Source organism: Rhinoderma darwinii, chromosome 1, assembly GCF_050947455.1.
Source record: "Rhinoderma darwinii isolate aRhiDar2 chromosome 1, aRhiDar2.hap1, whole genome shotgun sequence".
Taxonomy (NCBI): Eukaryota; Metazoa; Chordata; class Amphibia; order Anura; family Rhinodermatidae; genus Rhinoderma; species Rhinoderma darwinii.
In genome coordinates, this window is record NC_134687.1 from 482229860 (window position 1) to 482244706 (window position 14847).

The window sequence follows — 14847 nt, forward strand, 5'->3', positions numbered from 1 at the left end:
CCGACGGAACTCATCAATGGAAAGGCAGATGGAAACCATAGCTTCCGTTTACATTACCATTCATTTTAGCGGTAATGCTTGTTGCAAATTGTTTGCCTCAGTTCTGCAGTTTCCATTTGACGGACTCAATAACGCAGTCGACTGCACTATTGCTTCCGCTAAAAAAAAAACGGAAACCTTTCGGAACAGAGACAAGCGGAAACCATTTGCAACCGCCACGTTACCATTCAAATTAGTGGTAATTGAATCGGAAAGCTATGGTTTCAGTTTGGTTTGCGTTCATGGGTTCCTCTGACGGAAAGGTCTGGCAGCAGCAATCACCAAAACCCTGACAGATGTGAACAAGCCCTAATTCAGCATTTGGGACCCCACTTTTAACTTTGCCCAGGGCCACACTTTGTCTAAAACCAGCCCTGGCTGTTAGTGTACCTGAAATGAAGACTAGGAGTCCGGCTACCATACATTATGCCACTCCAAACCATAATCCCAGGAGTCAGACTGGTGTGATGTTCCTTGTGAAGGTCTCTTTCTGGCGTTGCCCACTTGGTCTCCGGACCAATATTCAGCTATCATTGCATTAAACACAAAATGGGGACTCATCGCTGAAGAGGATACACCTCCATTCCAGCCCCCATTGCAGTCTTGCTGTGCACAATGGACCACCTCTGTAGCTAGACATCCAGCTCGTAGCCCAAAGTCGTGCAAACGCCTTCTGATTGTTTGTTTAGACACTGGTTTCAGCCCTACTATTAATATGTGACGTCAAATTTCACATGCACTACAGAATGGATCACTACGCACCATTCTTCCGATCAGAGGTTTGCCTCCGCACACCTCTTGCGGTCATTCCCTTTAGTCATCGTCAGATGTCACCCCTCCCACATGCCAGATTGGAGCAGATCTTAGCGACTCGTGCTACTTCCTCGATTTGGTGTTGCAGTTTCAATGACATACATACGGGGAAAAAAAAACATTGATAAACAAAATCATGAAGACAGATATTTTAGTATAAATACTACTATATTTATTAAATAATTTTACAGTTTACTTTCATATATTTACAGAGGCTATTCCCATACTTGTTACACATCATACATGAAATGCAGACATTTGCATTTAGAAACAAAGCAATGTATATATCTCAAAAAGCATACAAGTACTCAGTTTATGTACCCTTGTTGCCAACATCTAGCAAGTACAGTCTCAAGATCTGAAAGTAGATTTTCAGACTAGAAGGTAGAAATGTAACATCTCATAACTGAACCATTATACACTGCAAGACTTCATCTGTCAGTTCACCCAAAAACTTGTTATATGCACATCCAGGTTTCAGGGGTTCTACAGGTTTAGAAAAACATGGCAGATTAAAAACTGTTTAATATCTGTCCACGAGTTTTATGTGGTATTACACCTCAGCCATATTCAATTTAATGGATGGGAGCTGCAATACCACACAGTACTGATGGACAAGTGTGGCACCATTTATCAAATGAAGAAGCCATTTTTTTTTATTCTGTACTCCCCTTTAACCCTCAGTAAAGCAAATGTGCAATGTCTTCCAGAGAAGGAGGACACACAAATTAAAGCAACACATTCAGTCGAGTTTATTTATTTTAAAATTACACTTGTCATTTAGCAGATCCGCAGAAAGAGCCAGCACACGAAACATTCCCACTAATGCATATTTACACGATGTAGTGAGACACGGATAAAACAGCATTTTACTAGCTGAAGATCCCTTTTTTTTTTAAAAAAAACAAACAAACAAAACAAAAAACAAAACATTTAAACTCTCAACACACACACACAGAAAGAGAATTTATTTACACGTCTCACAGAACTAGTCCTAGAATCAACTTTGATCACATTGCCATTTTCACTTTAGGAAGTGCATGTTTTTTTTATCATCTTAAAATAGAGGTTTTGTGCGCAGACAGCATTAAAAGGAAGAGACAGGGCTGACATGTAGAGTGCAGAATATCACATAAGTGGCATTGTAAAAATAAGCATCTATAATACAGTATTGCTTTTAGAAAGATGGAAAGCTATTAATGTTACCCGTCTTTGGTGTTAATTGAGCGAGAAATCAAGAGCCACACAGCTCAATATTCAATAACTTTGATCATTATGAGAAGAGGTATAGAAACAGATAGAAAAAACACACGTACGTGTGTGTGTGTGTGTGTGTGTGTATGTGTATGTGTATGTGTATATATATATATATATATATATATATATATATATATATATATATATATATTCCCCCTTTATGTACATTCGGTCTTCCAATTTATGTGGTAATAAGGGGTATTCCAATCTTAGGTGCAGGTCCCACCACTAGGACCCTCAGCTATAAAAAGAGGAGCGGTCCAGAGACCAAATCCTGCCCGCTGCATTCTCAGTTATACTCAATCCAGCATGTGGCAGTCAGGAAACTGAACATGGTCACCAGATCCCGTTCCCTCGATGGGTGCGGGTCCCAGAGTTGGGACATTTCATGCATCTAACATAGGTCATTGGTTTGCTATTTATAGTAGCCTGAACTATTTTTGAAAAAGGGAGAATCTTACATTATTCAGGGCCAATGGCACACCGGATTGATTAACGGTCTACAACAACGAGCAATTAGCATTAAGAATCGGATTCTTGAAAGAAAACTCTGGGGATCATGGCTGAGCAGGCAACAACATTTGATCACACTGCTGTGGCATAGAAAATAGAAAGATCAATACACAAAACTCACCGTTAGCGGCACACACCTGCGTAAACCAGACAGGTTGCCTACGCAGTTCCAATCAAGGAGATCTTTTGAGGACACAATTCTTGAATGTAAAGAGCATCTTTCAATAAATTTTCGGTTTTGTACATATCTAGATCTGAAAATACTACCAATAAATTCAGAACTACGCGAGAACAGATTTCCTTCATAGAACTTACAGATCCTTCTGAATTTCAAAATGACTGCTCATGAAGATTCATAAAACAACCCCCCCCCCCCCATGTCCAGTCCACTTAAAATAAATCATTTAGCAGCCCTCTCTCTACATGGACAGCTAACTGGATTGTCATGTGACCTCACATTCACTGTGAGTAACAGAGAATATGATTGGTCAAAGCCCTCAGAACAAGACTACAAGCCCCAGTCTATAAATGCATGCGTGGATATGGCGACTTCATATGCAACGGGGATATCCCTACAAGTGGCTCAACACTACAAAACAATTAAGACATTGAATTGGCCACTCAACAGAATTACAACTTCGATAAGAATTCAAAAAGGGATGACGAAGGATCCTTAATGAATGTTAACATTCCAAAACAATTTTGAAAAAAAGTTCCAAACAAATAATCAAAAAAAGGTGAGTTGAGGTTGTCTTCAGGATTACATACAAATCTATGGCGGGTTGGGAAATGCAGTTAAACAATATGGAAAACAAAGAACGGGCAAAACTTTTTTGCTATCACTTAAGGCCTCCTGCTGCAGAATTCCCGTTCGGTAATTTCGCAACGTATTACAGTAGCAGCAAAGTGGACGACATTTTAGGAAATCTCATCCCCAAGCTGCGGGGAAAAAAAAAATAAAAAATCGCAGAAACACTTACAGAAATTGACCTGCGGTGCCGATTATTAATCTGCAGCATGTCAATTATCTTACGTAAATGCTATGGAATTTCCGCATAGCAATTCCATCCTGTGGGCAGGGGGCCTAATAGTTCAGACATGACCAGACCCCCCCCCCTAACCCAGCATCTGTTCTTAAAGAACAAACACTATGACCTGTACAAAACAATGGAAGAATAAAAATTTTCTTTCACAGACCTGCACGGAATACATCAAAAAAGAAGAAGAATGGATTGGTGCGCTCATATATGGTCTGATCCCACATTTCAATTAGGGGGATCAGAATGAACATGCCCTTGGAGCAGATTAGTCAAGTTGTTGCAATCTCCAGTGCAGCTCGGGCAACCTACTGATATGGGCCAATCTTTATTGGCAGGGGTATCATCTGCTCGCACTAAAGTGACAGTGCAACCACAAATATCCAATACAGGTACCGCAGGCAGAGCAGTAGGACCATCCCATGTATGACCAGCTTAAGAAGAGCGCTACCCAAGAACAAGAAAATTGGCATGTTGTTTACATGTATTATAATATGCGGTCTGTAGGACGTTAATGTATCGAAGACATTTAATAACTTTAAAGTATATATGGTGTGGCCAACATCATATGCACATTCCAAAGTAAAATCATATTAGCTTGTCCACATAAATAAACCAGCCACTGCCAAATTACGTATTTTGTTTGTGTCTTGCCACTTCTTTCTCATTATATAATTATGCTGTGGATAGAACACATCTAATAAAAAACAAAAAAAACAACGTAAGATACATGAATAAAGCGGGACACAAATGTAACAATTTTTTTGCCAAATAAGAATAATAACTGGTTGCAATTGATCAATATATTTATGGTACCAAAAAGTTCTCTTCTGACTGAGTGAAATATGTTCCAATAGTTAGGACATTTGACACGTTTAAACATTTCTTCAGTTATTACCATCCAACCGCAGGCCGAGGATTCCATTTTGGGTAGATGCAAACGTACAACACTTACGGATAGTGAAAAAACGATAGGAACATTTGAATGATTGAGGAGAACAACATTACATTAACTATCATCTGCTCCAACATGTCAATGAGACATCAGAACAGCAGGATTGGTGGGAGTCAGTCCGATATCCATTTGCCGTTCTTTGACTTGGGATTCTTCACTGGTTAAAATCTCTCACTCATTTGACACCAAACATACAAAGAAAAGTAGATGCTAATGTAACATGGAAGTAGATACAGCAGAAAAAGAAAAAATGAACGGCGAGTCCAGATGAAAGGATAACCAGATTACTTGTGAAAAGAATAAAAGATGCGGATGAATAAGGCAAGCCGCAATGAATGTCAAATTTCCTTAGTAAATTCTAATTTTTTTGTGTGCGACAACATATGCTGGTTTTCCTACTTTGTCAAGTATTGGGCAGTTAAGGCAATATCAGAAGTCCTTCAACGTGACCTTGTGTAGACAACACAAAAAGTTAGCAAGAGAAAAAACATTTAACGGCATACACATGAAAAACTCATTGAGAATGTAATGCCTGTTACAAGCATGATGTGCGATCATTATGACATGTACATGGTACATGTTAACAACATTTAAATAAAATCTCAACATAGGTATGCAAATATACAATTTCACAAAAATGAATATACAATCTGAGGTAACATTACACACACCACGTGTAGAAAATACAATGAAATCAGTCACATAATATTTCTGTGTTGCAATCTTTAAAATGCAGTAAGTCCTTAAAGTGACCAACTTAAGAAAGTTACACCCAAAACATTAGTGACCGGTAGAATTTCACTGCATAGTCACGAAATGTTACCCAAAATACATATTACATACAGATCTGTATATAATATACATAAACATGGCTTTAAGTTAAGTAGTTTTAGAAACAACAACCATTTGAAGGAACTCCATGTCTTGTGTAGTACAGCAGTTCAGAATATAAAAGGCTTCTAAGTCAAGGTTCTCTGATGTAAAATAATGATGACGGGGAATTAAACATCTACTAAACTGCAGAACACAAACTTGCTGGATTACAAAATCTGTATTTTTGTATTTTTTAACCAATCACAACCTTTTGAAGGGCTATGCAAACCTTTGAAAGTGATTTTATTTTTTTTAAATAAAAAAAAAAACAAAAAAAACAAAAAGTCAGTGTTTGGTGCAACTTTAAAATTTGTTTTTATTAAAAATTATTTTTGCTTTGAGATACAGCTGCTCTGTCTTCTGTCACATCTAGGTTATGAACTTAGATGTGATGGATAACGGGTGGATCCTGCGTGTCCGACACGCATTTACCGCTGACACTGAATCTGTCAGGTCTGCGGAACTAACGGGTTCAGGTCTTCGCGAAAAATACAACTGCTCTGTATACAGAAGACAGAGCAGCTGTATCTCAAAGCAAAAATAAATAAAAAACACCTAAATTTGAAAGTTGCACCAAAAAACAGTGATTTTATTTGCTTTTTATAAAAAAAAGATCTGTCAAAAGTTTACATAGCCTTTAAGGAATCCACGTGTGCTTTTTGGCAAAACTAATATCCAGAGGCAAGATCCATGGTACGGATAAAAGAACTGCTTTAAAAAGAAACATGTCCTTAAGAGGCTTTTGGTTGGGTAATGAAGTAAAATATAGGATTTGAGGAGAGCTCCTCATTAAACAGTAGTGGTTTCAACAACGTCCTCCGTTGTAATATGGGGGCAGCATTCTTTCACAACTAGCCAATGAAATCTTGAAGAATTGCAGTCCTGCCAGCAGGATACAGTGCAACATATAATTAGAAGTTCAAGGGTTGTAGAGAATAAAAAAAAAAAAAAAAAAAAAAAAGAAACCCCACAAATTTGTAGCAGATGTTCCAGGCATTTTAGTCTGTATATTCGGCTACAATTGACAGAAGAACAGTGATGTCATCTGGTTTTCCTCCTAAGTAAAAAAAAAAAAAAAAAAAAAAAGAAACCCCACAAATTTGTAGCAGATGTTCCAGGCATTTTAGTCTGTATATTCGGCTACAATTGACAGAAGAACAGTGATGTCATCTGGTTTTCCTCCTAAGTAAAAAAAATAAAACAAAAAAAAAAAAAAAGTTGAAGTCCATGTATTTAGTTTTATACAGCAAAAAATGTATGTCTATACTAGACTATTTCAATCACATCAACTGTAATCTGCCTATATAGTAGTCTTGTAGATAAGCGTATGCACACACTGAGGCTGGGTTCACACGACCTATTTTCAGACGTAAATGAGGCGTATTATGCCTCATTTTACGTCTGAAAATAGGGCTACAATACGTTGGCAAACATCTGCCCATTCATTTGAATGGGTTTGCCGACGTACTGTGCAGACGACCTGTAATTTACGTGTCGTCGTTTGACAGCTGTCAAATGACGACGCGTAAATTGACTGCCTCGGCAAAGAAGTGCAGGGCACTTCTTTGCCACGTAATTTGAGCTGTTCTTCATTGAACTCAATGAAGCACAGCTCAAGATTTACGAGCGTCTCAGACGCCTCGTAAATTACGAGGAGCATTTACGTGTGAAACGAGGCAGCTGTTAACAGTCTGTCTTTTCACACGTAAATGCCTCTCATCGTGTGAACATACCCTAAAGCGTTAATACAGTAAAATATAAAAGGCAATAAATTAGCATCCAAAAGTAAACAAAATTCTAAGTATTTAGCCACCAGCCAGAAATCCTGGACTAAGTTAACCACCTAGCAGTTTATTCCACGCTGCGCTCGAGATGCATGAAAAAGGACCATACCGTTTAGCCCAAGCACTGGAGAGGGAGCGGTCACCGACTGCCATCCAGGAGGTTAAAAATGTTTTCATTTTCGTTTTTCCATCTTTGCATTTAAAGAGCAATAACCTTTTTATTTTTCCATCGCCATAGCCGTCTGAGTGCTTGTTTTTTGCAGGACCTCTTGTATTGTTTCATTTATACCATTTAATGTAGCATAAAATCTACTGAAAAACTGAATTATTTTGTGAGGTAGAATTGAAAAATACCCCAAAAAAAAAACGCAATGCCTTCATAGTTTTTGAGGTTTTGTTTTTACGGCATTCACGGTGCGATATCAACGAAAAGTTATTATTCTGCGGGTCAATGCGATTACGGAAATTCTAAATTTATGTGCTTATTTTTACAAATGAAAAACACTTTGTAGAAGAACGAAAAAAAAAAAAAAAATAAAAAAAAGAGTCGCCAGATTCTGGAGCTTTATTTATCCGTCGACTGAGCGATCTGTGGGCTCTTGCAGGTGAACTGTAGTTTATATTGGTATCATTTTAGGGTACATACGACCTTTCAAATCACATTTTATTACATTTTTGGGAAGAAAGGTGACTAAAAACACAGCGATTCTGTCAAAGCTAAATACATTTTTCCTACAGCCTACACGCATCAGGTTAAATAGCACGATACGTTAATAGTTTGTAATTTTACGGACGGATAGCAAGTAGGGGTTTTTTTATTTTTTATTATTGCATAGTTATTTTTTGTGAAAATTGTTTTTTGTTTTTTTTTAATGCCTTTGGTAAGCGCCTGTTCACATCAGCTTTGCCCTTCCATTTAGGGATTCCGTCAGGCTAGCCGCCCCCCCAACGGAAAGTCAGACGGAAACGTTGTTAATGGTTTCTGTTGGCCACCGTTGTGACAGGGTTTTGTTGTTTTGACGGTACCAGTAGCGCAGTCGCCGGAGTGCAGCCCTGCCCATTAGATGCTGCACATGCATGGCCTGGTGAAAGGTTCTCATTAAGGGGTTTTTCAACACATTAAGGCTACATGCATTTATCTGCGGTTTTGATGCAGATTTTCTGCACCAAATTACGCAACGTATGCATGTAATACCGCGGGTAAAATCTGCACTTAATGGCGCATATTTTGATGTATTTTTAGGTGCAGTGTTTACATTTTGATGAAGTAGGTGCAGTTTTAAGTTGCCGATTTGAGAGTTTTTTTTTTTTGTTTTTTTTTTAAAAACAGGTCAAACAATTCTGAGGCGGGAACGCAAGATAAATGGACATGCTGCGGATCTTAAAATATGCACCGCAGATCAACTTAAGTGTGGAAAAACTCTGCAACTTGCAGATTAGACTACTTGGAATCTCATTTACTTTACTGTATTACGCTATGGATTTTCCACGGAAAAAAAAACAAGCGGCGAATCCGCACGTAATACAGATTGTGTGCATTTGGCCTATAGCACCAGAAATGCAGCCAATATTTTATGTATATCTATCCATCCATTCATCTATACACACACTTGTCAGCAGTGCATGTACTGTTTATACGAATGCAAAATCCCAGTTTCCGTCAGTCTTACCTCGAACATTCAATCCATAGTCACATGCAAACTGTGCGAATGGCGACATGTAATTGGGATCATATGCCAGGTCATGGGCTTGCTCTGCAATGCTGCGTGCCGTCTGCTGTATACTTTCATAATTTGCGTTCTGGAGAGAAGAAAAATTCATCAGTAGTGCAACATCATGAACTCTGTTTTGGAGTCCAATAACCGGCCCCAGTGATGCTGAAATGGAATATAAAAAAGGGGACTAAACTACAGCTCCCTTTTTCTGGTCCCACAATCTATAAAAGCTTCCCCTGCTTAGATTCACTCTTAAAATTAATCAACACAAAAAACAATACACTCATCTCCACTGGCAACGCTTCCAAGCCACGCGCTGTACGCCCGGCTTCCAGGGACTCCATGTCTCTACAGCCTGCGATTAGCTGCGGCAATCATGACCCGTCATCACTGGAGGCCTGGTGTATAGAGACAGGCGGGCACCAGGGAAGCATTGCCACAGGGAACACCATGGGAGGGGAGTAAAGTATTTATTTTTATTTTATTATTATAAAACTATCTACTTGCATATTTTGCTGCAGACATTCCGCAACACTTCGATTTGCTTGCGCATTTCTACTTTTTCACTAAAATCAAGGGGGAAAATTCGCAACAAATCCGTGCACTTTCCGCAGCAGAAACTGCCATGCTTAGGATTTAGAAATCTGCATTGCGTGGCAAATTTCGGCCGGAAATTTCGCTGTGTGTGAACGTAGCCTTATAGTTTATTCAAAGTATTGGCATGGTCTTAGATAATTAGATGAAAGACCTTTCCAAAATAAAAGTACTAAATACATATAATGAACATGAATAAGATTACAAATAGCTGCATACCTTCAACTTTTTTAACTCCTGAAGAATCATATAATCAGGCATATTGTCAAAGAGTCCATCAGTTGCTGTTAGAATAATGTCACCGAGCTGAACATCAAATGAACTACTGTCTGCAGCATCCGGGCTGTAACAAGAGCAAGGCCAAAAATTACGCTATAAATGCACAAGAAACACCTGTCTCCACTAGTTACTACAGATCTACTAGTACTAGTTATTATTGTTCTTTTTAATCATTTTGTGTGCTAGAACATTTTCATTGACACATCAAGGTTCAGGTCAACGGTCAGACTCCTGCTGAATGTGCATTGTGTGCCATCGGAGGGCTGGGAAGAGAAGAGTCTGCACACATCCTATGAACAGTCTGGCTTCTGAACACTCCCATCTAAAACAGGGTTTGCTGCCAAGTGTAGAGTTGCTTTCCCTTGCAAGAACACCGTGTGCTGCTGGAAATTTTTTCACACTGATGTGAAAGCAACATGATACTTTGATCACATGCCTACAGTTCTGTTTAAAGGAAATGAGGACTCCCATACATCACTCGCTCATCAGTCTCTACTAAAGCATGATTGCAGCAAATTTAACTCCTTTAGCGCCATGTAAATGAACGGGCTAATGGCATGGTCTCCGTGCCAGAAGACCATTAATTTAAATGTCAACTAATGGCTCCACGTGCTCAGGCACGATGTGTCATTGTCAGGATCGGGCTGTCACATTGACAACCCTTATCCTATAATGTGACAGGGAATTTAGATAATCAGTTCCCGGTCACAAAAAAACCCCGAACACCATGCTTATGTTGAGCTATGTGTTCCCAAATGCAGGAGCCACTGCTTCTGCATTCTAGCAATTGCTAGGGAACCCTGTGACATCAGGGATGACATAACAGGGATTCCCTGTGCAGGGGGACGTGGGGCATACACAGAATATGCGATTCTGTGTCTTCTCTGCATGCCTGTGTGTACTAATCACTGATAACAGGGTACATTTACAAGACAGGAAAAAGTGGCCATGTGACGGACGTTTTTTTTTTAAACTTTAAAAATTTCTATACCTGGATGATTGCCATCCTTGCACAGAGGCTGCATCCGCAGCTAAGGGAGGGAGATACAGTTAAGACTTAGGCCCTGTTCACATCTGCGTTGTAGGCTCAGTTAGGGGCCTCTGTCACAAATCCGGCGGAGATTACCAAAACCAATAACGCAGCATACTGCGCTATTGTTTCCGGTAAAATAACGGGCACCCCGACGGAACCCATTGAAGTCAATGGTTTCCGTCGTCCACCGTTGACACCCGTTGTCCTGACAAAGCAGAGCAACGGAACACATTGAAACAGGTGTGAACATAGCCGTAAAGACAAATTTCCATTTGACGTCAGATGTTGGACAAATTTGGCATTGCTATGCACTGGAGGATTAGAAAATAAATTTTTGGGATAAATATTACTTATGAACAAAACTACCTTAAAAAAAAAAAAAAAAAAAAAAAGAGAAGCAAATTCACCTTTACAATGCTGCATTGCTGAAGTAGAAATGTTGCTGTGGGCGTAAAGGTCCAAAACACCCCTATAGAGTACGGTCACATGCGGCAGATTTTGTTGCAGAAATTTCTGCGACGGAAAATTAGTTCCATTCATCTGAATGGGGTGGTTTCCGTAGAAGGTGCATGGACTTCTGGAAGTTTTATTCCGATGAATAAGACAGAGTTTGTCGCAAAAAAAATTCTGAAACAAAATCTGCCACTTGTGACTGCACCCTAAATAGCAGACATATGCAGACTCCTGAATGAAACAATCACCCATGACTGAACGATAGCGGTTCTAGTTGAAAGCTGGCCTTATTATGGTTTTATAAAAAATGACACCTAATTTAATAGTATCTTAAAATAAATATATTTGGAAAGCCCTCTTTAAACTGTGGGGCCCCTCCAGACCAGAAGACTACAGGGGACCCCACTGGTGTGACCATGATCAACTGCTGTTGCTGGGAGACTCAATAGTAACGCTAATTTCGAAAATAAAATATATGTATAGATTTTTAAAAAAACATATGTATGTGTGTATATATATACACATACACACACACACACACACACACTTGCAGTTGAAGTCGTAAGTTTACATACACTTTCGGCTTCTTTCACATCTGCGTTTGGGTCCCGTTCTGACGTTCCGTCTGAGGTTTCCGTCAGAACGGGACCCTGAGCAGACACAAACTGACACCGACAGAAACCAGAGGTTTCCGTTCCCATCACCATTGATTTCAATGGTGACTGTTACGGTGCCCATGGTTCCCGTTTGTCTGTTGTGCACCGGACCCATAATTTTGCCGGAAGCAATAGCGTAGTCGATTACGCTATTGCTTCTCTATTGATTCCGGCAAAGAGACAGGTCCGATGTACAACAGAAACAAACGGGAACCATGGGCACCGGATCAGTCACCATTGAAATCAATGGTGATGGAAACAGAAACTTCTGGTTTCAATCGGGGTCATGTGAACGAAGCCTTAGCCACATTAATTACAACTCTGGGTTTTCCACAATTCCTGACGTTTAATCCTACTACACATTCCCTTTTAGGACAGTTCGGATCACTGCTATATTTCAAGAATGTGAAACGTCAGAATAAATACTAGACATGAGATTTCAGGTTTTATTAGAGTCATCACATTCCCAGTGGCTCAGAAGTTTACCGTTTACATACACGTGGTTAGTATTTGGTAGCATTGCCTTTAAATTGTGTAACTTGGGTGAAACGTTTTGGGTCGCCTTCCACACACTTCTCACAATAAGGGCCCATTCACACGAAGGTGAATAACCTCTGTGTGCTGCGCATGGAAATCACGCGCAGCACACGGACCTATTGCTTTCAATGGGGCTGTTCACACATGCGTGAGTTTGCACGCAGCGAGAGTCCGCTGCGTGAAACTCACTGCATGTCCTATATTTGTGCGTTTTTACACACATCAGTGTGCGATGCGTGATTTGCGCATCAATTCAACAGAAAAAAAACCAAAAAAAAACGTTTTGCCTGTGCGTGAACAAAGCATGCCACTCGCAAAGAACACGGATACATAACACACGGACCAGAATCACACGCATTAATCTGACACGCTTGTGTGAATGTAGCCTAAGTTTCTGGAATTTGCCCCATTCCTCCTGACAGTCAGGTTTGTAGGCCTCCTCGCTCGCACACACTTTCAGTTCTACACATAAATTATCTATGGGATTGATGTCAGTGCTTTGTGATGGCCACTCCATTACCTTCACTTTGTTGTCCTTAAGCCATTTTTCCACAGCTTTGGAATAATGACATGGGGCCCCCCCCCCCCCAAAGAGATTAGCTTGGGGGACAACATGGTGGCCCGGTCCTCCTTTCCCCCCTATTGATTTGAATTGAGTAATTAACTAAAATAACGTTTGGTACCTGGTTTTGCTCTGTATGCGTGTCGTCGTCCCCAGGTCCTCTCCTGTTTCTGTGGTTTTACCGGATTGAAAGGTCGTATTTGGGTCAGATGTGCTTTGGCATAAGCAGGTTATGGTTAATCTGCCCGCTGTCCTGAGCCTTAGAGACAGCCAGTGATTGGTCAGCTGGACTGAATGGCAGGAAAAATTCAAGTATTTAAACCCCTGTTGCCAGTGGCTCTGGGCAGTTTAAGAAGAGCCTGAAGACCAGCACCCCACCTACACTCCCTCTTTTATTCCCTTTTGTCATGATGTTTATTAGAGGGGTGTAGTCTCCCAGCTACTACTGGGTGGACTTGATTTATCTACCAACTAGTTATTGATTATTCCATTGATGAAATAATGGCTTAAATTATTAATTTATTCATTATTCTATTTATTCAGATGTTATGATTTTATGTAATCCAAAATAAACATCGCGGCCATAAGTTTATCCAATATAAAGTGTTGTGTTTATTTTATTTGGAGATTAACGTTTATTTTATTGGGAATTAGTGGGGTCCTGGGCTACCACGCTTGTGGTTATTGTCCATTTGGAAGACCCATTTGCACCCAAGCTTTAAAGAGGCTCTGTCACCACATTATAAGTGCCCTATCTCCTACTTAAAGAGGCTCTGTCACCAGATTATCAAATCCCTATTTCCTATTGAATGTTATCGGCGCTGCAATGTAGATCACAGCAAAGTTGTTTGTTTTTTTTGAAAAACGATAATTTTTGCCCAAGTTATGAGCAATTTTATATTTATGCAAATGAGCTTTTCAATGGACAACTGGGCGTGTATTGTGTTTTTACCAACTGGGCGTGTATTGTGTTTTTACCAACTGGGCGTTGTAAATAGAAGTGTATGACGCTGACGAATCCGCATCATACACTTCTCATCGTTCCCACCCAGCTTCTTTCACTGCAGACATAAAGCGTGACGTCACCCACAGGTCCTTCAACATTGTCGCCGGACAAAGATACAATCGGCTCCAGGCATCCAAAAGGTTAATATGCTCGTCTCTAGGGAGTTTGCTATGCTTACCTGCACTGTACCCTCTGACGTCTGGAGCTGATGTGTCTTCTCTCTTCCGACGCAAAGGTTGAAGGACCTGTGGGTGACGTCACGCTGTGTCAGCAGTGAAAGAAGCTGGCTGGGAATGATGACGTCACCCACAGGTCCTTCAACCTTGGTGTTGGAAGAGAGAAGACACATCAGCTCCAGGCGTCAGAGGGTACAGTGCAGGGTATGTGCAGGTAAGCATAGCAAACTCCCTAGAGACGAGAATATTAACCTTTTGGACGCCTGGAGCCGATGTATCTTCTTTGTCCGACGACAATGTTGAAGGACCTGTGGGTGACGTCACGCTGTGTCTGCAGTGAAAGAAGCTGGGTGGGAACGATGAGAAGTGTATGATGCTCATTCATCAGCGTCATACACTTCTATTCACAACGCCCAGTTGGTAAAAACACAATACACGCCCAGTTGGTAAAAACACAATACATGCCCAGTTGGTAAAAACGAGAAAACACGCCCAGTTGTCCATTGAAAAGCTAATTTGCATAAATATAAAATTGCTCATAACTTGGGCAAAAATGATAGTTTTT

General features: G+C 40.1%; 1 protein-coding gene across 1 annotated transcript in view; it reads right to left on the reverse strand.

Annotated features, from left to right (window-relative positions):
• Positions 1-1001: 1001 nt before the first annotated feature.
• The window catches only part of PPTC7 (protein phosphatase targeting COQ7), a 59909-nt gene continuing 46063 nt past the window's right edge, over positions 1002-14847 (reverse strand). Inside the window, exons 4-6 of the mRNA XM_075834715.1 lie at positions 9800-9923; positions 8942-9071; positions 1002-6669 (exon numbers count right to left, since the gene is read on the reverse strand). Coding sequence (XP_075690830.1) covers positions 6611-6669; positions 8942-9071; positions 9800-9923 — 313 coding nt within the window. The 3' untranslated portion in view covers positions 1002-6610. The remainder of the gene's footprint in view (positions 6670-8941; positions 9072-9799; positions 9924-14847) is intronic.